This window comes from Camelus dromedarius, chromosome 9 (genome assembly GCF_036321535.1).
Source record: "Camelus dromedarius isolate mCamDro1 chromosome 9, mCamDro1.pat, whole genome shotgun sequence".
Lineage (NCBI taxonomy): Eukaryota > Metazoa > Chordata > Mammalia > Artiodactyla > Camelidae > Camelus > Camelus dromedarius.
This window is the reverse complement of record NC_087444.1, coordinates 64,893,668-64,917,079: the sequence shown is the minus strand read 5'-3', so window position 1 is coordinate 64,917,079 and position 23,412 is coordinate 64,893,668. Positions and strand designations below refer to the sequence as shown.

Genomic DNA, 23,412 nt, shown 5'->3' with positions numbered 1-23,412 from the left:
CAGGCGTCCATAGAGGGAGGGAGCAGCCTGTTAGCCGTGGAGCTGGTTTAGAAGCAAGGACCTCTAGCTCTCAGACTTCTGCTTTCCTTCCACCACATCCCCTCCCTTAAAATGGAGAGAGCGACCTCAGTGTACCAGGAGGAGATGGAACACAGCATGCAGGTCCCATAAGAGGGACGTCCTCTTGATTTCTGAGACTCTGGGGAGACAAGGGGTAGAGAGAATTTCAGGACAGAGTTGAGCCTGACAGTATGTTTTTCTTAGGAGTGGAAGTTAGACTCCCGTGTTCACACCCTTCCCTCAAATCCCTGGAAAGATGAGCTGCCCCCCCACCCCCCGACCCCCCACTGCAAGTAGGCAGGTCAGGGTGATGGCAACTCCAAGCTGAGGCAGGGAGAAGTTGGGTTTGGCTATGGTAGAGGTTGTGGCAAAGGGCCGGAGCAGAGGGCGCCAGGGGAGGGTCCAGGGATAAGCCATCAGTGTCATGGGGAATAACACCAGCAGACTTTGGGGGAATCCCCAAGTGGGGATATCTGGGGGTCTGCGGAATAACTGCTGTGGGGAGAGAAGCCACAGAAAGAGGGACTCACCTCTTGGCGCTGCCAGATGTCTCTGAGGCTCAGGAGTCCCCCGAGGGAGGGTGGCCAGGATAGGCAGTGAACTGGAAAAGAGAGGAGGGCGGGGTGGCAGGGCCATTAGCCTGAGGCCCTCGCAGCCTGGATGAGCAGCTAATGGGGCATCTCAGGCTGGAACTGAGGCCAGACTGAAGGAGGTGAGGGTCCAAGGTGATGCGAACACAGGAAGGGGAGAGGTTAGCAATGTCGGGTTTTTCTGGCCAAGTGAGGAACATAGCACTTTTAAAGAGCAGGGTTGGTGGGGTACAAACTGCCAGAGCACCCCCACCCCAACCGCCTGTGCAAACCTGCTCTGGGGGCTAAGTCTTTTCTCCTGAGCTCGTGAGCTGGCCCTGGGCTCACTCCATTCCCTTCACTCACCCATCCATCTCCTCGTGGCAGTTAGCATGTGGGACAATGAGATCTGCGTTCCCAGTTGGAGCTTCCGCTCTCCCCCGACCTGCGAAGGCCTTGGGCTCCTCCATCTCCCTCTCCTTTCCCCTCTGGTTTGATGACAGTGGTTTCTGACCCTCGCGGTGCGGGTGGGAGCAGGGAGGAGGAGAGATGGGAAACAAGTACAGTCTTGCTTGGTGGTGCTGAGGTGCCTGGGCTGTGGTCGCCACTCTGGGCTGCACGAAGGTCAAAGGGGATGCCTCTCTGGGGCACCTGTAGGGACGCTGGCTGACGCTCACTAAGACACAGATGGCTCATGCCTCCAGCTGACTGCCTAACTTTCCTCTCAGCCTGGAAAGTTCAGTGGGTTACCTCCCTGGGGGTCACCTGGCCCTTCTAGGAAGACCTCCTAAGTGAGATTTAGAGATTACAGGCCATCTCTGTAATTCTGTCTCTCTGCCTCTCTCCCTCTGTCTCTTCCCTGCCTCTGACTGACAATACAGTTTTCTTGGGTGTATGTCAGTCACCAGGTCGCTGTGCCCCCTCCTCCCCAAATTCCAAGTCACCCAGAATAAGCCTGTCTGAGTGGTTTTTCTGGAAGTGTTTCTCACTCCGGCTTCAAGTGCAGGCAGCAGGAGATTCTCAGCTTATCTACAACTCCCTTCAAAGAAATGATCTAATTTCCTTCAGCGACTAAATTGACTCTCGGTCACCTCCCTCCTAAGTCCTGTATCTGTCGTCCAGCACATCCCTTGCAGTGCAGAAGAATGGGACACCTGTTGTGTAGTATTCTGTCTTTGGGGAGCACTGAGGAGCTGACAGCCCAGGGAAAAATCAGCAGGAGTGCCATTTCGCCTCTTGTGACAAGCCTTTGGGAGAAGAGCGAGGCCAGGTGCACAGGGAGGGAGACCGCACGTCTTCGAGCTCTTCTTGCCTTGGCCCTCTCACCTGGCAATTCAGGTGTCTGCCCAGTATCACCTGCTCAGAGGGTCTTCCTTGACCCCAGCATCCCAAATGGCTCCCCTCGTCCAGTCCCTCTGTTTTCATCTCATGTTGTGTTTATCCCAAGCAGCCACGCCTCTGTGACATCAGCTTTGCTAGCTCCTCTGCTAGAACGTTGGCCAGTGAAGCCAGAGACTTGTCTGCTGTGTCCACTGCTTGCTGCATACATAGTAGGGACTCAGTGAGTTGGATGAATGGTCAATTGCCTGGGCCCTGGAAGGACAGTGAGATCTGGGGCTGGGTCGGGGGCCACCTGTATCCTGGAGTCCCTGTCCTCAGCGCTGCCCAGCCACCTGCTGTGCACGCCTCGGCAGGGCCTGTCGACAGGCAGATCTCTCGGTCAATTGGTCATGAAGTAGGTTTATATCAGCAGCCGGGCTTGGGGACAGGATGGGAAGACACGGCTGGGTGCCAGGGAGCCTGTGCCACGCCTCATCAGGATGGCGGCTGCCTTCAGCTCCTAAAACACTTTGGGCACCCTAGACTAGAGATCCCCAAGATTAAGACCAGGTCACGTCTCTGTGAACGTCTCTGAACCCCCAACGACTGGCTCTGTGCTGGATGAAGTGTAAGTGTTTAGTAGATGTTTGCTGGGTAAAGGGTTGAATAATACTGGCCCCCAGCTCCTAAAACACTTTGGGCACCCTAGACTAGAGATCCCCAAGATTAAGACCAGGTCACGTCTCTGTGAACGTCTCTGAACCCCCAACGACTGGCTCTGTGCTGGATGAAGTGTAAGTGTTTAGTAGATGTTTGCTGGGTAAAGGGTTGAATAATACTGGCCCCCAAACCCTCCCTATCTCATTTCAGCAGTTCTCAATGCCTTCCCTTTCTCCAGAAATGCAAATGGTGCTCACGAGAAATTAAACTAGGGACAAAGTGGGTGGGTGGGGAAATCAGTGCTCCACTCTGCCACGGTATACCGAGTGAGACAGGAGGGAAGGGGGCAGGGCACAGCCAATCAAGGAATGACAGCAATTTAACACCAAAATGGTGGAAGATTCACCTCCTAGTTGGCCTTGAGGATTAATAGGTTTAACTTCTAGTAGACCTTGAGCTTCATTATATGTTCATTTTAACAGCGCGATCAAATAACATACCCTCAGGCACCATTGCAGCCCCAAGGCTAACGCAAAAGGCCAAAGGATGGGCGGTGGCCCAATGCCTGGGAATCCCAGCCCCTTCCCCAGGGCAATTGGATTGATCCCACCTGTAGACGTGTGAAGCTGCTGAGACCATAAAAAGTGACACCACCACGCCTAGTGGCCCTTGGCGCTCTCTCTCCCCTTTGGAGACAGCCCGCACTCTGTCTATGGAGTGTGAACCTACTTTTACCTAAACCTGAGCACCCAATTCCCACACCTCTTTCCTTGCCTTTCTCTTGCCTTATACTCTATGCAGTGTGTTTCTCTCTAAATAAATCTACCTTTACTCAACGGTGGCTCGTGCTTGAATTCTTTCCTTTGTGAAGCCAAGGACCCACACTTGGCGGGGCACGTCCCAGAGGCTCAACCAAGACCTGGGCCTCGGCCTTCCTCATGCCCCACATCTGTTTTCCTGCATCACAAGGACGACCTGAACGTCTCCTCTCCGAGAGCATCTGGTGTGGGGCAGATGGGAAAGGAAGGCGCACCTTTGGAGCACCCACCACAGGTCAGGAGTTTTACGGCCATCTTGCTGATTGATTTACCACGAGCTCCCACCTCGAAGGATGGGCCTTGGCAGAAGCAGGAGGCTGGGTGGAGAGAGAACAGACCGAGAAGCGGAAGGGAAGCCCAAAGGACCTCCCTGGCAAGTGGGAGTTAGTGCACACAACAGAGAACCAGTGAGGGTGACGGGGGAAGACAGAAAAGCCGTGAGGTTTCTCACTGCAGCTGGCCATCGAGAAGTCAGGCAACTGTGGGTTGTGAAAGAACTTAGCTGGGTCACTTTTAAGAATAGCTGTGAGTAGTGAATTGGCTTCCCCTTTTCACAGTCTTCAAGAGATGCAAATCAGATGGGAATTTGGTATTTAGGGACTTTTGGCTATTGTGTTAGCCTTCTTATATATAATATGATATAAGATTATATCTCACTTCCTATCTTGAACCACTGCTTTACAATAGATGAAAATGAGGCTCAGAGAAGCTGGCGAACTTTGCCCAAGATCACTGGCTGGTTAAGTAGAAGAATGTGCTTGCCTGTGGAGCCAACGCCCTCTTTACAACAAGACAATGAACTCTCTGATCTGCTGATTGGATCGTGAAATCACCTTTCCCCTCTCCCCAAACCACGTGATGCCTCCCCCTTCGCCCTGTCCCCACTCAGACTCTGCAGACTGGAAGTTGTTCACTGGCTCTTTGATGTGGTACCTGAGCCATTTTTATTGTGCAGCTCTGTGTCTGTTACGCGTGTGTCCACATCAGTGGATGTCTTAGACCACGAGACCCCTGAGGGTAGGGGCTGCAGCAGCATAGTCCTCTCCGTGGAATGCCTCACTTGCACAGAGGAGAAACCAGCCCAGGGCAGTGCCTCTTTCTACCTCACTTCTGTCACTCTTCCCCTGGGCTTTGCCCCCAAGGCAAAAATTAGGCTTAAGATTAGTGAGTGGGGCTATCAGAGCAGGGGTGGGCTGTCAAAGGCATAGGGAGAGAAAGAAAGAAAAGTAATGACCAGCTGATCTAAGCAGGGACATGGCCACCTGGGGATGGGGTTTGGGAGGGGGTAGGTGGTGGTAGATGGCTGGGGTGGGGTAGGGGGGTTTGTACAACTCAGGGTAGGTATTTAGAAGAATTTCTGGGTGGGAAGGCAAGTGGGAAAGGGCCAGAGACAGACTCTTTGGAGGGTCAGGGCTATCAGTGCTGAGAAGGAGGACTGTCTCTGGACCATGCACAAAGTTCTCTGCACCAACTGGCGTTGCAGTAACCACGTGCGTGCGTGCATGCGTGCGTATGTATGTATAGAGGGAGGGTGTGTAACTGCGGCTGAGCAGCAGGGGCTGAGAAAGCCCCAGGACCACCCTGGCCTCTGAGCCCATGGGCAACTCCACCTCCGCCAGTTTGGCCTTTCAGTGCTTGAGAATGACGTATTCCACTCCTTCCTGGGCCAGAGGCCGCTCCCCAGCCCCAAAATGAACCAGCTCCGAATAATGTATCCCCTCATCTTCCAGGACACTTGGAGTCACGTTCTCATAGTCGCCCTGAGAAAGCCACATTGTGGGAAGGTTGGCCTCACGGTCACCAGCCTCCCACAGTCTGCTTTCCTTGCCCATTATCTCCAAGAGCCCCAAGCAGGAGTCCTCTTGTCCAGAAACTGGCTGCAGCCAGCATCTCAGACTGGGAGGGTCCTGCCCTGGCTCTGCCCACACCTGGGCCTGAGCAGCCCTCCCCACTGCCCAGCCTGTGCCACCACTGAGTCCAGCCAAGTCCTTCCTGTCTGGGACTCACAGCCAAGGCCAGGTCCCCCACCCACCACCTTCCATAGCCCCGCCCTCTTACCAGCTGACTCTTCTGCACCACGGAGTAAGTGACTGTGTCGTCCCTGTTTGGGGAAAGTCCCTGCATCTCTGAGGTCCCTGCATCTCTGAGAGGGAAGGCAGATGGATGACCACAATGAAACCTTTTGCATGAACTCTGCTCCTTCTTCCAACTTCCCTAAACCCTAAGAGCACCCCCAGCCTCTCAGCCCCTTAAGTATTATGCCCAGTGCTCACAGTAGGAGCTAATATGTCAAATGAGTGAATGCATGTATGTAATGTGTGTATCACAAAATCTCAACCTTGGTGATGGAGCATGCATGTAGTTCCCTAGACCATCACCCAGGGTGGTGCTACGGAGCTGGACTGAGGAGATGAGTCACAGGCCTGGCCCCGAGGGGGCAGGCAACCCTCGGCCTTCCTCCCGCAGCCCTCCTGGGTGCAGGTGTCACCTCCCGGTACCCTCAGTACCCAAGTCTTGGTGAGTCAGTCTCGCCACGGGGAAAGCGCAAAGCAGCATAGGAGACTGCATCTTCCATCACCGGGTTGTAGCACCCCAGGGAGTGGGGACCTTCGGCTTGGGGGGTCCTTCTAGCCTGGGAGAGAGACAAGGTTTCAGCTCTTACCACTCACCCCCGACCCTAGCTCCCTTCTCTGGTCTCTGATACCCCAGGCACCACCCCCAAAGTACCCTTCATCACCCCTCTCCACTATTTCTTTCTTGACTTCAGGGTCTGCCCTCCATTTCATTTTTCTCCCATCCTACCTTTATATTCCTCACAAAGAAGCTCTGTCCACTGGAATTTTCCTGAAGCCTCTGCTGGCTCTGAATCCGCTTCCAGCTGAGAAGTAAAAATCTGCTCAGTGAGGATGAAGAGACGGGGAAGAGGACCCGGTGGATGGGCATGCTGGGGCCATCTACAGGATGGAGTAGCTGGGGTCACTCCCTGGAAGGGGCGGAGGGAGAGCGAAGGAGGTGGGCGTGGGAAGAGCTCACCTCCGCTGAAGCTTGACTCCCCAGATTGCCAGGAGGAAGACGGCCAGGCAGAACCCCACTCCCAGGGCTGCTCGCCTGCTGATGGTCGCTGCGCTGTCTGATGGAGAAAAGGGGTACATCAGTTGATGCCACTGCCTCAGTCGAGTACTGGCCAGCTCTGCCCCGCTGTGCTCCTGGCCTGTGTGACTCCTCCGCCATGCACGGGGGACGTGATGCAGAGCGAGAGAGAGAGGCCAGCCCTGTCCTCTGGACACCTCACCAGGAGGGAAGGGCAGCTCTTTTTCATGAGGAGCTCCTGCTTTGTGGCAGACTAGGTCACACACAGAGCACGTCACCCTCATAATGGGCACCGCCTCTTCAGAGGACCGTTCAGCCATACCTACAATTGTTTGTCCTCTGACCCAGCAAGTGCATGTAAGAACCTATCCTGCAACTCTCCTTGCAGGTGTGCCCAGAGCAATAGCCTGCACACAGCCTTGAGGAGGGCACTGGCTAGAGAACCACGCACCATCCGTGCATGAGGCCGCAGCACACCCTTAGGAAAAGAGGCGGGTCTCCAGGGTGGAGGCCCAGGGAATGTGTTTTCATACAATATGTTACTTTTTCAAATAACACACTCAGGCTGGCTCCCTTGAGTGTCCAGTTTGCAGGTGATGACCTTCGACATTTAAAGCCAAGGTGCCAATCATTAATCTGAAAAAAGTACAGAAAATAAATACTTGCCCTTAGTTTCCAGACTCTTCAGACACCCCATATAATGTGAAGATACAGAACAGTCTCCACGTGGGGTTATCACATGGAAGAAAGGAAAGTTCAAGGCCAAGTGTGAGCTCTCCCACCGTCTGCGCCTGGACACAGATCTATATAGGCCTACTGCGCATGTGCGGACTATCTCTGTGAGAGGCCGCACCCCGCTGCCAACAGGGAAAGCCTCGAGGGAGGGGGTAGAGTTCTCAAGGAGCAACGAGGGAGAGGTGTCTTCCCTTCCACTGTTTACACTTTCATGCTGTTTTAATTTTTTTATCATGTACTTGTATTGTCTTTAAAAACAAAACACTAAGCATCTCAAATGATACAAACAAGTGGCCCATCAAGGTGAGACCGAGAGGCAGTGGGGGTTGGGAGCCAGTAGCAGCTCAGGATGTCTGGAAGGTACAGGCAGCTTGACCCGAGAGTCAGGAGAGACTGAGCGAGAAGGAGAGAAGGCGGGGGAGCTGTGTATGGAGCTGGGGGTGTGCCTTTGAGCACTGGGGCTGGGCCGCCCAGCAGGACAGGGGAAGGAGGGGCAGGGAAGGATGGGGAGGTGGTCTGGAATGCACAGCCTTGGGAGCAAGCCGCAGGAGTGGCCAGCACCATTGAAGAGGATAGATAGGGGCCTTACAATAGACAGTGAGGGTGCTGGGGGGCGACTGGCTCCTGCCCAGCCTGTTGGTCCCCTGGCACCAGTAGGCGCCTGACTGCTGGACCTTCACAGGATTCAATCTCAGCATCTGATTGTAATGATGGAGGTCTTGGTTATTCCAGTCAAACCAGGCGTAATGGGAGATGGGAGGGTTGGCATCGCTCTCACACGTCAGGACTGCCTCCCCACCCTCGATCACTCCGTCTTTCGGGCTCACAGACACATGCAGCCTCCTGGGTGCATCTGGAAGGAGAAGCAAAGTCAGGATCCCAGCAGCCCATCACCTGCCCATCTCTGCTCCAGGCCTCCAGCTCCAGCCACTCACACAGCACTTGGACGGCCCAGGCCTTAGACTCAGTCTGTCCAATGGAGTTGTTGACCAAGCAGTTGTAACTTCCAGCATCTTCTGGAGAGATGGAGTCAAAGCTCAGGTCCTTTCCTTCCTCCAGAAAGACTCCATTTTTCTTCCAGAAGAAGTGGATGTCCGCGGGGCGGCTACTGGAGAAGTCACATTGGAGGAGGACCCGGTGCCCAGAGTAAATCTCAGTACGAGGGCTGATCAGGACTCTGACATCTTTGGGGGCATCTGGAGAGCAAGGACCTCAGGCTGACCTCTTGGGTTCCTTTCCCTCTTCCTGTCCCCAAGACTTCCTCTCCCCTTGGCCCTGAGGCCTGACTTTCATCCCTCGGTTCTCTGTGCAGACTCTGGTCCAGGCTTCAATCTCTTCACCCTCAGAGCCCCATACCCCGATTGGGTCCCCTCCCAGCTCCCCCTGCCCAGGACACTCACACTGGACATCCAGGTTGACGGGGGGAGACCAAAAACACCACTGGTTACAAGCTGCGCATTTGACTGGCCCTGTGTCCCAGGCAACATTTTGAATGGTCAGCCCCGCAGGTAATACTCGGGAGCCTACGGTGTCCCATTCATAGCGGGTAACTCTGGGGTTACTGGAATTGTAGGTACAGAGCAGGGTCACACTGTCTCCTTCTCGAATCGGCACGGGGTTTTGAATTACCGTGGTTACCTCCTTGGGGGGATCTGGGAGAAAAACCAGAGAGACGGGTGAAGAAAAGTCAGCTGTCCATAATACCTTTTCCTTCCTGCTTCCTCTGCCCCCTCCCCAGCCCCTGCATTCACACTGTTCCTTAATTAACTAAGGGAAGACTTGTGCTTCCCCCTTGCATCTGAAGACAGAAACCCTGCCCTGGCCATTTGGCCTGGTTGTGGCTTGAGGCAGGATGGTGCAGGGGTTAAGAGCCCGGCTCTGGGCAGGGTACGCGTGGCACTGTGCACAGCAGGGGCTGCTGTTTGTAGGTCTCTGCGTGGGTCTAGGGCATGGAGCCAGGTTGCTACAGCGAGGGCAGTAATTTAAAAGAAGGAAAGAAAAGCATGGCTCTGGAGCCAGACTGCCGGATCCTGCCACTTAGAGCTCTGTGACCTGGGGCTGCAGGCCTCAGTTTACTCATCTGTTAAATGGGGTCCTCCGAGTACCTAACCTTGTGGAATCGCTGTGAGGATGAAGTGACACGATGCCGTTAGAACAACATGACGTGTGCTAAACACTCAGTGCACCTTGCTGCTGCTGCTGTATCCCCATGTCCGGTGTCTAGATATTCAGGATTTGGGCATCCTTATCAGTGTGTGCGGCCCGGACTATGACATCCCAGGGTGCAAGGATCAAACCTATGGATTCTCTTTGTCCTGGGCTCGCTCGCCTCAGTGATCAGACTCATCGTGTTAGACAGAGTCTGACTACGGAGAGGTAATGAGGCATTTTGCCCTGGTTCTCCTTGAAAACTTCAGGACCCCTTCAGGGGCTCAGCCACTGCCTAGTGACGCCATGTCTTGGTGTCCCTCATGGGACCCTGGCATCTTGCAGTTCATTCATTCAACAAACAGCTTCTGGGCACCTCCCACGAGCCAGGCCCTGTACTGCTAAGCTAAGGACACAACTGAGAACAACAGCAGAACACTCGCTCCGAGAAGCTTATCTGTCTGGAGACCCTGGCCTCTGCTTGCTGTCCACTCTAGGACTCCCCGGCCTTCCTCCTGCTCCTACCTCCATCTTCTCCCTCCAGAACCCAGAATCTGCACCCACTCACATTGGACGTCCAGCTCAGCTTCCTGACCAACTTGTCCAAGACCAAGACTGTTTTCCGCCAAGCAGGAGTACCTCCCAGCATGCCTGAGGAGGGCCTCTGGGATCTGGAAGTTCTGGTTTGTCCTTCCAGGCATTTCTATCCCATTATAATACCAGGTGTAATTTGTTGGAGGAGGATTGGCCCGTGAGACACAAGTCAGCTTCACTTGATTTCCTTCCTGAACTGTCGAGGGTGAGAGCTGAACCCTGGAAGGTTCCGGAGCATCTGGAAGAAGAGGCAGAGGCAGCGGGGAGGTGAGCAGAGGCCTCCATCACTCCCGTCCCAGGGGCCTTGGTTGCGCCCCTGCCAGCTCCCTGCCCGCCCCTCCCCCCAGCACCCAGGGGCTCACGGAGCACTTGGAGGTCCACTCCTTCCGACTTTCCTGTGCCTAGGACATTGAGGGCCTCACACTGGTACTTCCCACTCATGTCCCTGGTCACTTCGGGCAGCGATAGCACGTTCTTTGTCCCCGGCAGCAGGTTCCCATTCTTGAGCCAGGATATCCGCCAGTACTGTGGGTTGCTGCTGATGACCTGGCACTCCATGGTCACGGATGCTCCCTCCATTACTGTGGCTTCTTGGGGAAGGACCTGGATCTTCAACTTGGGCAAGTCTGGAGGAGCAGAGGGACAGTGGAGGTGGGGACAGGGAATTCCCAGAGGGTATAAAGCGGTGAGAAGTTGCAGGGTTTTTATTCTGATAAAGCAGGGACCCGTACAGAGCGGGCGAAGGTGTGCAGCTCCTCACTGTCACCCTTGTCAACAAGCGTGGGCCTGTCCAAGTGCCAGGCAACTGTCACAGCCGCCTCCCTCGTCTCTCTGCTCCCCCCACCCCGGTCCCCGAAGATCTGGTCTCCACCAGCGGCCAGGGCAGTCCAACAGACCTCGCCACTCCCCGGCTTGAAACCCGATCAGTGGATTCCACACTTAGAGTTAAACCCCAAACCTTCAGTGCAGCCCATGAGATCCAGTGTCCCCGTCCCTCTCGGCCTTTCTCTCCTACCACTCGGCCCCCTGGGCGCAGTGCCGAGGCTCTCTGGCCCCTTGCACTGAGGCAGACACTCCAGGTTCCTCCCTCAAGGCCTCATACTGGCTCTCGCCTCCCCATGGAACATTCTCTCAAGCATTTGCCTGGTCAGTCCCTCTCTTCACTCAAGTCTCAGCTCAAGTTCACCTTCCTCAGAGAAGCCTGCGTCCCTCACTCCCTCTGTCCTAGCCCTGCTCTATTTTATCTTCATACCCTTAGCACCGCCTACAATGGTGTTCTCTCTTTCTTCGTTAATCTATTTACTGTTCGTCTCCCCCACTGCAGTGCTGGCTCCACGTGGGTGAGAACTTTGCTCACTGCTCTATGATAAGGCATCTAGTAGGTTCACGGTAAATATTTACTGAATGAATGAATGAGGCACAAACAAGGATGTGACAAAAATTCCTCACGTGCCTCCCAGGGGAACCAAAAAACCTTAAGCAGGTGATCCCCCAATCATGTCATGGTTTGAGGATAGACTAAATTATTTTCTTCCGTTGGACTAAAGCAGATGCTAATAGGAATCTGTTGCCTGAAACACCAGTGCGGACCACAGCTCTGCCTGGACCACAGCTCTGCCTGGACCACAGCTCTGCCTGGACCACTCCCAGCTGCGGGTGCCCACAGACCCATTGCACTTCCTTCCTTCTGTATGGGCCCCTGTTACCCTCTGTGCCCACCAAGGAGGGCGGAGAGATGACATGACCCTCGTCCCTCCCATGGGAGCACTGGGGAGACTCACGCTTCACATCCAGCTGCACCGTTTTCTCAGAGAGTATGTGCTGTTTCGTGGGGTCCCAGAGCTGGCAGGTCAGATTCTTGCCATGGTGAGTCCACTGCGGCTGGAACATGAGGTTGCTCTGGCTGGAGATGGTCTTGGTGGTCAGGGTGATGTGGGTGGTCGGGGGGGTCTTGGGGGCCAGGGTGGTCGCGTTGACAGCAGGCTCCTCCAGGGACCACTGCAAATGGATCTGGTACCCAAAGCAGGCGAAATTCAGCGAGCAGGTTACGGTGACTTCCTGGAGCTCCTGGATTTCCGGAGGGAGCTGAATGTGGGGTGGAGGAGCCTTCTCTGCAAAGGAGCAGGGACCATGCTGGAGGCCTGGGAGACTGAGGGCTGGCGTGCGCTAGCTTCTCACGCCTGCCTTTAGATGCCCTGCTCCAAATAACCCGTCAGGAATCCCTGGCCAGTCCAGCGCATCTCTCTCCGGGCCTGCCTTTCTCTGCTCGGCCGGAACCCCCTCTGAAAGGTCTTGGGCTGATCCTCCCTAGGAACTGTGTTTTATGTCTTCTGCTTCGTCCACACTCCCTGACGTTTGTTTTCAAACGTTTCCATCACCCCACTCTTCTCGGTGGATTTCACCACTTTCGTTCAACATGCATTTTTTTTTCTTAGCTTGGGTGACAAACCTGCATTCATCCAAAGGCTTCAATACTGGAGACGTCCCACACAGCACTCCTGTTGGGGGTTCCTTTAGTGGGAGAGGCCTGTGTGCAGCCAGGCCTCACTCTGCCCAGGACTGGGCCGCCCTCCGATTGCAGCATCTGAAGCTCCATCTCTCACCCCAAACATAGTGCTGCTTAGACCCACCCACTGAATAAACGGGCTGCGGAAATGGAGTGAACACACTCCCCGGGGTGAAGGCCCCAGACTTGTGTGTGGTTAACCCCCATCCGTGTGTCATGGCGCTACAAAGGGCTAGTTAGAATTAATCAGCTCGCCATGAACACATTGGGAGATTTCACTTGAAAATTCAGGTTTCCATCTTCTCTGGGAAAAATAGGCAACCCTGGGGCCCAGGTTCTAGAATGGGCAGGAGCCAAGTGGCAGGTGGGATGCTTGAGGGGGACAAGTGCTCAGGCTCCAGCTTGCCCTAGTCCCACTGTCTTGTGCTGCCCCCATCGCTCGCTGGCACCCCCATCTGGCCTCCACAGGCAACCCGGTTTGTGATCTGCTCCAGGAGTCAGGTGTTTTCCCACCTCCCTGGTTGCCCAAGACAGAGGAACCCGCCCCGGGGGCCTTACCAGAGACATTGAGGCCTATGGACTCCATCCACTTCTCAGGCCCCACCGTCATCATCCTCAGCCCCAGTTGGCCACTGTCGCTGACTTTCACAGGGTTGATGTAGAGGGTGCAGTTGCCTTTCTCGTTTCCCAGGAATTGTACCCTTTCCTGATAAGGAGGAAACTCCTCGGCTTTCTGGTTGCTATAGAGGATGGCCCCCTCAAAGTCCTTGGTGGTGGTGTTGTAATAAGGATTGTGGTACAGGGTCAGGTGGTTTAAGATGTTTTCTTTCCCTGGGATCCTGTAGTTGCAGGGAATCCAGGCACAGGCCCCGTCCCAGGCGTAGATGGTCTTGGGATGATAAAATGTCCATAAAGCTGAATCAGAGAGAGCCAAGTACTCTGGAACCCACCAGAGTGAAGAGAAAGCATTACTAAAGGACACTGAGAGCTTTCAAAGGAGTAAACAATTTTCTCTGAAGAGAGAGTGAGGGAGAGGGAGATACACAAAGAGAGAAGTATCTATACACAGGTATACACTCCCTGTCCCTACTCTGCCCCACACTGACTCTTCTCCGCCCCCGATCTTTCCCCCTCCTCCATCTCCCACAGTCATCCCAGAACCCAAGTACCAGCCTCGGCTCTGTCCTTACCGAGAAGCAGGAGCGAGGGGCCAAGGAGATGCATGATGCTGTGTCTAGGCAGGAGCCTGGGCTGGGAAGAGTTTGTCTTTGAGCCATCTGGTCGCTTATATCTTGCAGACTGTTTTTCTCGCTTACCCACTGAGCTCCGACCCCTCTTCCCTGATCCCGGGAGGACCATGTCTGGTTGCATGGTGGGATACGGAATTCTGGAAGCTCACGAGGTTTTTCTGGGTACGCCGTGCCTCTCTCATCAGCCTGAGAACCATGCAGGGCTAGCCTCTCTCTCCCAGCACTCTTTCCTTCCATCCATCCATCCATCCATCCATCCAGAATTGTATAAACTTGCTGCCCCACTCTCAAGCATTGAGTGGCACCAGACCACTGAGCACCTCGAATGCCAGATCCTGGGTCACTTGGAACTTACCTTGGGGCAACTAGCGAAGGGCTTCACATAGGGGAGGGATATGATCAAACCTTGATTTTAAAGACCAGGGGAAAAAACAACTCTAAAACCAATAAATAAGTATGATGCCAGGAGAGCATTTAGATGGGTCTGAAAGGACATAAGAGAATGTGGTCCGAGGATCCCACTCAAATGCCCCCAAGGGCTGGGGAGGAAACATAAACCAACCAGGTGGGGACAAGGTCATGACTATCTCAGTTCCAATTGTTGCCAAGTGGGAACGTCGGCTCAGCACTGCCTGATCTTCTACTGTTTTAAAAGAAATAAGAAGCCAAAGTTTCACGTGAAATGTCCTGCTTTGAATAAAACAAACACAGGGCTGGGCAAACAAAACCTATCTGTGGGCTAGAGGTGGTCCAAGGGCCACCAGTGTGCAACCACTGCCCATCTCTGTGTGGGTGGGTGCGGTGAGCTTGACTGCTACTCCATTAGACTTTTACATAGAATTCTATTTACATAGAGTTAATTTAAGTCCCAATTTGCATGGCTGTGCCCTTCAGGCCCGTCCCTGGGGAAGCCAGCAGGACGTGCCAGCAGAGTGTGTCTCCGGTCTCAGCACAGACCTGTCTCTCTCCCACCTGCCTGGCCAGCATTTCCCACACGTCGGCGCCCCTGCCCCCAGCCCCTCAGCCTGTTTATCTCCGCAGACTGCGTGGCTGATGCTAAGGGCTGCTGAGGAAAGCCAGGCTGCCTGCTGAAAGTAGGAAGGGGATCTGCCCCTAGGCGTAGCAGCCACGCTGGTCTGGCCCGGATACCACTCAGGGCTGGGAGGGGAATGTGGTCTGAACCCCTCAGGACTCTCCAGACAGAACTCATACAGCTCTGCAGGTGCTAATAGTGTTACACCCAAAAAAGTCTTCCAGGTCACAGCCATCTGAGAGAAGCTGGGTTAGAAAAAGTGAAATGAGATTCTTCAGTGCAGGTCTTTTCCAACCCTTTAACTAGCTGTGTGCATGGTATGTCTCCCAACATGGATGCTAGTGTACAGCGCGTAGCCCGGACTTCTTTAGCTGTGGGAACAGTTTTACAATTTCCATGAAAAACTTGCTAAGGTGGCAGGGTCTGTGTTCTGACGGATGCCCTTTGGGTTTCCACAAGGGCTCTGGCAAGGGCCAGATTCCTTTCCCCGTGGCGCCCCCTCTGGCAGCAGCCCCCAGTCACACCCTCCGCGGGGACCCGCTGGAGTACGCCACCGGGACTAGGGGGAGACGGGCGCTTCTCAGAGCAGGGCTGCCTGCTTACCCCAGGGAGCTCCAGGCAGTCTCTGGAGCATGAGGAGTGGGCCCAGGGCCTGGAATTGGAAAGCTGCTGAGCAGGGTAGGGCATGGAGTCAGCACTGGGTGCAAAGGCTCAGGACGAGGTCATGCTGTCCAGACCTGTGATCCTTGCAGGACCTCAGAGCTGGCCTCCTGGAGTCCAGTCTTCCCTCCTGGGCATCCGGTGACCCATCCTACTCTAGAAGACGTGCCAGGCCTGGCAAGGGAGGTGCTCAGAGACAGAGGTCACCCACCTGTTGTAACACAGGCAAGGGAAAGGCAGGGGAGTCCCCACAGTGCCCCCAGCCCCGGGAATTGTGTGCGGCACACAGCAGCTGCTCCATACGTGTTTGTTGAAAGCAAAAGAACAAAATAGTTTTTACCTGTTTCCTCGTGTCTTCGCTCTTCAGGGACCCTGGCGGCATCTAAGAGTGAAAGGGGAAGCACAGTAACATCGCCAGTGACTGATTTTCACTCTTCTTGGCCACACCCCCTGCCTCTCTGGGGCAACAGTTCCACTTCTGGGTATTTATCTGAAGAAAACTATAACACTAACTCGAAAAGCTATCTGCACCCCAGTGTTCCCTGCACAGCATTCGTTACAGTAGCCAAGACACGGCAGTGACCTAAGGACCCATTGATGAATGAGTAGATAAAGAAAATGTGTACAAAAGAATATTATTCAGCCATAAAAAGGACATCTAGCCATTGGTGACAACGTGGATGGGACTGGAGGCACTTACGCTAAGTGAAATAAGTCAGAGAAAGACAAACACCATGTGGTCTCGCTTAGATGTGGAATCTTAAAAAAAAGGAAAACAAACTCATAGATACAGAAAACAGATTGGTGGCTGCCACAGGCAGGGGGCGGGGATGGGAATGGGCAAAAGGGATGAAGGAGGGGAAAAGGTGCAAACTTCTGGTTATAAAATAAATCAGTCCTCGGGATGTCATGTACAGCCTGGTGACAATAGTTAATAATGCTCTACGGTACATTTGACAATTGCTTAGAGAGTAGACTGTAAAAGTTTCCATCACAAGAAAAAGAATTATAAATATGTGTGGTGATGGACATTAACTAGATTTATTGTGGTGATCGTTTTGCAATATATACAAATATCGAATCATTATTGTTATACACCTGAAACTAATATATTGTTATATGTTGATTATATCTCAATTAAACAAAGAAAGTAGGATGGACTATAATAATAACAAATAAAGTAGACTTCATAACAAAGAAAATGACCAAATCCAGAGAGGGGATATTACATAATGAGGAAAGGGTCAATCCACCAAGAAGACACAGCAATCTAAACGTGTAGGTACCAAACAGCAGAGCTACAAAAAGTTTGAAGCAAAATTCAACAGAAGTGAAAGGAGAAATAGACAGATCCACAATTATGGCTGGAAAATTCAACACCCACCCTCAACAACTGATAGAACAATTAGTTAGAAAATCAGCAAGGATGTATAAAAGCTTAACATCACCATCAACCACCAGTATCTAATGGATGTTTTTACAACACTCCACCCCAAAACAGCATGATACACATTCCTTTCAAGCACACATGGAACATATACCAAGATAAACCAAATTTAGGGCCATAAAACAAGCCTCAAAAAAATTGAAATAATTGAAATCATCTATTCTCTAACCCCAATCAGACTAGAAATCAATACCTGAAAAATCTTCAAACACTTGAAGACTAAATAGCAAGCTTCTAAATAATCCATGGGTCAAAGAGGAAATGTAATGGGAAATTTAAAAAATACATTGAACTGAAAGAAAATGAAAATAGAACTTATCAAATTTTGTGAGACACAGCCAAAGCACAAGAGGGAAATTTATGGCACTAAATGCTTACATTAAAAAAGTAAGTCTCAAATCATTAATATAGGGTTCCATCTCTGGAAACTAGAAAAATAAGAGCAAAACAAATGCAAAAAAAGCATAAGGAAGGAAATAATAAATAAAGGCAGAAATCAATGAAAGTGAAAACAGAAAAATAGAGGAAATAAAATAGTTCACTGAAAAGATCAATAAAATTGACAGATCTCTCGCAAGACTGACAAATTTAAAAAAGAGGGAGAAAAATTGCTAATAGCAAGGGCAAAACAGAGGATCTCACTACATATCCTGCTAACATCAAAAAAGGCAATAAGGAAATACTATAAATAACTCTTTTTTTGTATTTTTTATTGAAATATAATCAGTTTACAATGTTGTGTCAATTTCTGGTGTACAGCACAATGCTTCAGTCATACATGAACATACATATATTTGTTTTCACATTCTTTTTCACCATAAGTTACTACAAGACATCGAATATAGCTCCCCGCACTGTACAGCATAAACTTGTTGTTTATTCTCTATATATATCAGTCAGTATCTGCAAGTCTCCAACTCCCAATGAACAACTCTTGACACATAGGTTTGACCACTTAGATTAAATGGATCAATCCTCAAAAAGTACAAACTACCACAACTCACTCAATGTGACTTAGATCATTCAAATAGCCCTGTGTCTACTAAGGTAATATAAAATGTGAAGAAGAAATCTTCAGGCCAATATGGTTTTCCTGGAGAATTCTACCCAACATTTAAAGAAGAATTAGCTTCAATTCCACATCATCTCTTTCAGGAAACAGTAGAAGGAATGCTTCCTAGCTCATTCAATGAAGCCAGGATTACCCTGAAACCAAAACAAAACAAAACAAAAAGACAAAGATAATACAAAAAAGAAAACTGCAGATCAATCTTCCTCATGAATATAGATGCAAAAGTCTTTAACATAATATTAGCAGAGAGAATTCAGCAATATATAAAAATAATTATACACCTGTGACCAAGTGGGGATTATTCCAGGGATGCAAGTCTGGTTCAATATTCAAAATACAATCAACGGAATCTCATATTAATGGGACAAAGAAGAAAAATCACATGATCATATAAATTGTCACAGAAGAAGCATTTGACAAAATTCAACACCCTTTCATAATAAAAAAAAAAAAAAGACCTCTCTGAAAGCTAGGAATAGAGAGGAAATTTCTCAACTTGATTACTTACAACTAACCTACAAAAACTACAGCGAACATACGTAACACTGAAAGACTGAATGTTTTCTCCCCTAAGCTTGGAAACAAGGCAAGGATGTCCACTCTCATCACTCCTATTCAGTGTAATACTGGAAGTTCTAGGCAGCATAATAAGGCAAGGAAAAGCAATAAAAAGCATACAGATCTGAAAGGAAGAAATAAAACTGTTCCTACTTACGGACAACATAATGGTTTATGTATTCACATTTTTTTTTAGTGGAGATACTGGGGATTGAACCCAAGACCTCATGTGTGCTAAGCATGGGCTCTACCACTGAGCTATTTCCCTCCCACCTCATAATGGTCTATGTAGAAAATCCCAAGGAATCTACAAAAAAAATTCTAAAACTAGTAAGTCAATTCAGCAAGGCTGCAGAATATAAGCTCAACACAAAAATTAGTCACATTTCTCTATATTACTAATGAATATGTAGAAACTGAAATTTAAAATACAGTTCCATTTACAATGGCTTAAAAAAAAAAAGAAATGCCTATATGTAATAAATCTAACAAAATATATATAAGATGTCTATATTGAAAACTGCAAAACAAGGCTGAAAAAAATCAAAGAAGAAAATGAATAAAACCCTAAAAGGTCCACACAAAAACTACTAGAGCTGATTGAAGACTTCAGCAAGGTAGCAGGTTCAAAATTCAGTTGCATTTCAAATTCAACTGATTCAAAAATCAGTTGCATTTCTTTACACTAATGACGAATCAACAGAAAAAGAAAGTAAAGAAACAATCCCCTTTAAAATAGCACCCAAAGTAATAAAATATCTGGGAATAAATCTAACCAAGGAGGTGAAAGAATTATACATGGAAAACTATAAACCATTGATGAAGGAAATTAAAGAAAACTTTAAAAAATGGAAAGATATCCCATGCTCTTGGATTGGAAGAATCAATATTGTTAAAATGGTCACACTGCCCAAGGCAATCTACAGATTTAATGCAATCCCTATCAAATTACCCAGGACATACTTCACAGAACTAGAACAAATCATAATAAAGTTTATATGGAACCATCAAAGACCTAGAATTGCCAAAGCGTTACTGAAGAGAAAGAAAGAGGCTGGAGGAATAACTCTCCCAGACTTCAGACAATACTATAGAGCTACAGTCATCAAGACAGCATGGTATTGGTACAAAAACAGACATATAGACCAATGGAACAGAATAGAGAGCCCAGAAAAGAACCCACAAACTTTTGGTCAACTAATCTTCAACAAAGGAGGCAAGACTATACAATGGAATAAAGATAGTCTCTTCAGCAAATGGTGTTGGGAAAACTGGACAGCAGCATGTAAAACAATGAAGCTAGAACACTCCCTTACACCATATACAAAAATCAACTCAAAATGGATCAAAGACTTAAACATAAGACAAGATACAATAAACCTCCTAGAGGAAAACATAGGCAAAACATTATCTGACATACATTTCAAAAATTTTCTCCTAGAAGAAATGAAAGCAAGAATAAACAAATGGGACCTAATGAAACTTAATAGCTTCTGCACAGCAAAGGAAACCATAAGTAAAACAAGAAGACAACCTACGGAATGGGAGAAAATTTTTGCAAATGAAACCAACAAAGGCTTGATCTCCAGAATATATAAGCAGCTCATACGACTCAATAAGAAAAAAATAAACAACTCAATCCAAAAATGGGCAGAAGACCTAAACAAGCAATTCTCCAAGGAAGAAATACAAATGATCAAAAGGCACATGAAAAAATGCTCAATATCACTAATTATCAGAGAAATGCAAATCAAAACTACAGTGAGGTATCACCTCACACTGGTCAGAATGGCCGTCATTCAAAAATCCACAAATGACAAATGCTGGAGAGGCTGTGGAGAAAGGGGAACCCTCCTACACTGCTGGTGGGAATGCAATCTGGTGCAGCCACTATGGAAAACAGTGTGGAGATTCCTCAAAAGACTAGGAATAGACTTACCGTATGACCCAGGAATCCCACCTCTGGGCTTGTATCCAGAAGGAACCCTACTTCAGGATGACACCTGCACCCCAATGGTCATAGCAGCACTATTTACAATGGCCAAAACATGGAAATAGCCTAAATGTCCATCAACAGGTGACTGGATAAAGAAGATGTGGTATATTTATACAATGGAATACTACTCAGCCATAAAAACCAACAACATAACACCATTTGTAGCAACATGGATGCTCCTGGAGAATGTCATTCTAAGTGAAGTAAGCCAGAAAGAGAAAGAAAAATACCATATGAGATCACTCATATGTGGAATCTAAAAAAACAAAAACAAAACAAACAAACAAACAAAAACAAACCATAAATACAGGACAGAAATAGACTCATAGACAGAGACTACAGACTAGTGGTTGCCAGGGGGGCAGAGGGTGGGAAGGGATAGACTGGGATTTCAAAATTGTAGAATAGATAAACAAGATTATATTGTATAGGACAGGGAAATATACACAAAATGTTATGGTAGCTCACAGAGAAAAAAATGTGACAATGAGTGTGTATATGTCCATGTATGACTGAAAAATTGTGCTGAACACTGGAATTTGACAGAACATTGTAAAATGATTATAAATCAATAAAAAATGTTAAAAAAAAAAAGAGAGAAAATAAATACCACGTCCATGAATTGGAAGACTGAACATAGTAAATATGTCAATTCTCCCCAAGTTGACATAGAGATTTAATGCAATTGCTATGAAAATCTCAGCAATATTTTTTCTTGTAGATGTAGACAAGAGTATTCTAAAGTTTATACAGAAAGAAAAAAGAACTAGAATAAAAAACATTTCTGAGAATGGAGGATGAAGGAAGCAGAATCACGCTACCTGATTTCAAGGCTTATTATAAAGTAATTTTCAATAATCTAAACTGTGTGGTTTGGGTCGGGGGATAAACATATAGATCAATCGGGGACATTAGAGAACCCAAAAATCTACACAATCTACAGCCAACTAATATTTGATAAAAGAGCAAAAACAGTTCAATGGAGAAAAGATAGGCCTTCCAACAAATGGTGGTGGGGCAAACACATATCCATAGGCAAAGCATGAACTTCAACCTAAATCTCATATTTTATACAAAAATTAACTCAACGTGGATCATAGATTTACAGGTGAGACATTAAACTTTTAGAAGGTAACATAGTATAAGATCTTGGGGACGTAGAGGCTGACGAAGAGTTCTTAGACACAAGACCAAAAACATGACCCCTAAAACTCAATGAATTGGACTTCAAAATAATTTTTTTTCCTCTGGAAAAGACTTTGGTAACAGAATAAAAGGACAAACGATAGACTAGGAGAAAATATTTGCTAGCCACTACTCTGACAAAGAACCCATACCTAGAGTGAATATAAAAAGAACTCTCAAGACATTAAAAAAAAAAAATCAAACAATCCAATTAAAAGATGGGCAAAAGGCATGAAGAGACATTTGACTGAAGATGGTATATGAATAGAAAATACTTACATATTTCAAACATGTTCAACATTACTAACCTTTAGAGAAATGCAAATTAAGATCACAGTGAGATCTCACACACACCTATTAGACAGCCAAAAAAAAAAAAAAAAAAAAAAAGCAATAGCAAATGCTGGAAAGGATGTACAGTAATGGAATCTTTTTTACATTGCTAGTAGGAGTGTAAAATTGTCCAGCCACTTTGGAAAACACTCTCCAAACAGTTCCTCAGATGTTAAACACAGAATAACCACATAACTCTGTAATTTCACTCCTAGGGTGTACACCCAAAAGAAATGAAAACATGTCCACCCAGAAATTTGAAGACAAATGTTCACAGCAGCATTATTCATAAAAGCCAAAAAATGGGAGCAACCCAGATGTCTATCAAGTGATGAGTGGATAAAGAATACATGGTGTTTCCTATTGTGTAGCACAGGGAACTATATTCAATATCTTGTCATAACTTACAATGACAAAGAATATGAAAAAGAATGTATAGCGTGTTTGTAAAACTGAATCACAGTGCTGTACCCTGGAAACCAACACAACACTGTAAATCAACTATACTTCAATTTTAAAAAAGAATATATGATGTATCCATACCATGTAATATCATTTGGCAATAAAAAGAGATGGAGTACTTTATAGATCCTACAAAATGAATAAACTTGAAAACATTAAGTGAAAGAAGCCGATTATAAAAGGCCACATGTTGTTTGATTCCACTTCTATGAAATGTCCAGAAAAAGGGAATCTGTAGAGACAGAATGTAGATTTAATAGTTGCCTAGGGCTGGGGTGAGGGTTTTGAGAGGATATGGGGAGTGACCACTAACAGGCATGGGTTTCTTTTTGGGGTGATGAGATGTTCCAAAATTGACTGTGGTGATGGTTGCCAAACTCTGTGAATATACTTAAAACCATTGAAGTGTACACTTTAGGTGGATCGTCTGGGCGATTAGAAAACGGGCAAAAGACGTGAGATGTTTCATCAAAGAGGATATACAGATGGCAGATAAGCACATGAACAGATGTTCGGCACCACTAACCATCAGTGAAATGCAAATCAAGACCACGATAAGATATCACTGCATACCAGGAAAACGGCTAAAATAAAAAATAAGGACAATATCAAATGCTGGTAAGTTTCAACTGGATCATTCATGCGTGGCCGGCAGGAATGTAAAATGGTACGGCTACTCTGGAAAATCGTCTGTAAGCTTCTAAAAACACTAATGAGATGCTCCTACTGTGTAACTGAACAATTACACTTCTAGGCGTTTATCCCCAAGAAATGAACATTTCTGTCCACACAAAAACCTGTCCCCGGTTGTTCATGGCAGCTTTATTTCTAATAGCCCCAAACTGGAAAACCACCATGTCCCCCAACAGCTGAACGGTCAGCAACCTTGATGCCTCCGTGCCGCAGGGCGCTACGT

The 23,412-nt window shown here is 48.5% G+C and overlaps 1 protein-coding gene across 11 annotated transcripts; it reads right to left on the bottom strand.

The window, feature by feature from the left end:
* Window positions 1-47: 47 nt before the first annotated feature.
* Window positions 48-15,916, bottom strand: CD22 (CD22 molecule). Of its 11 annotated transcripts, none has more exons than XM_064489249.1 (15): window positions 15,784-15,838; window positions 15,387-15,654; window positions 13,691-13,746; window positions 13,059-13,389; window positions 11,776-12,105; window positions 10,357-10,620; window positions 9,969-10,232; window positions 8,653-8,904; window positions 8,188-8,448; window positions 7,842-8,105; window positions 6,461-6,557; window positions 6,230-6,305; window positions 5,935-6,059; window positions 591-661; window positions 48-199 (listed from the first exon to the last, which is right to left on the bottom strand). In XM_064489249.1, exons 2-15 carry the CDS (start codon window positions 15,415-15,417, stop codon window positions 48-50), a joined length of 2,574 nt encoding a protein of 857 aa, XP_064345319.1. In that variant the 5' UTR covers window positions 15,418-15,654; window positions 15,784-15,838. The 11 variants fall into 11 exon arrangements, with proteins under 11 accessions (XP_064345319.1, XP_064345317.1, XP_064345313.1 ...); XM_064489247.1 differs by having other exon boundaries at window positions 13,059-13,439; window positions 13,691-13,751; window positions 15,784-15,837; XM_064489243.1 differs by lacking the exon at window positions 15,387-15,654 and having other exon boundaries at window positions 13,691-13,936; window positions 15,784-15,916.
* Window positions 15,917-23,412: the final 7,496 nt, after the last annotated feature.

Bases quoted from the DNA above. Each gene is read 5' to 3' on its own strand.
- CD22 (XM_064489242.1), bottom strand. From the start codon at position 13,999: ATGGATGGATGGATGGAAGGAAAGAGTGCTGGGAGAGAGAGGCTAGCC. The intron at 13,390-13,690 runs GTAAGGACAGAG...TATCATCCCAAG, and splicing joins CCCCTCGCTCCTGCTTCTCG to ACCATCTACGCCTGGGACGG. The intron at 8,449-8,652 runs GTGAGTGTCCTG...CTTGCTCTCCAG, and splicing joins CGTCAACCTGGATGTCCAGT to ATGCCCCCAAAGATGTCAGA.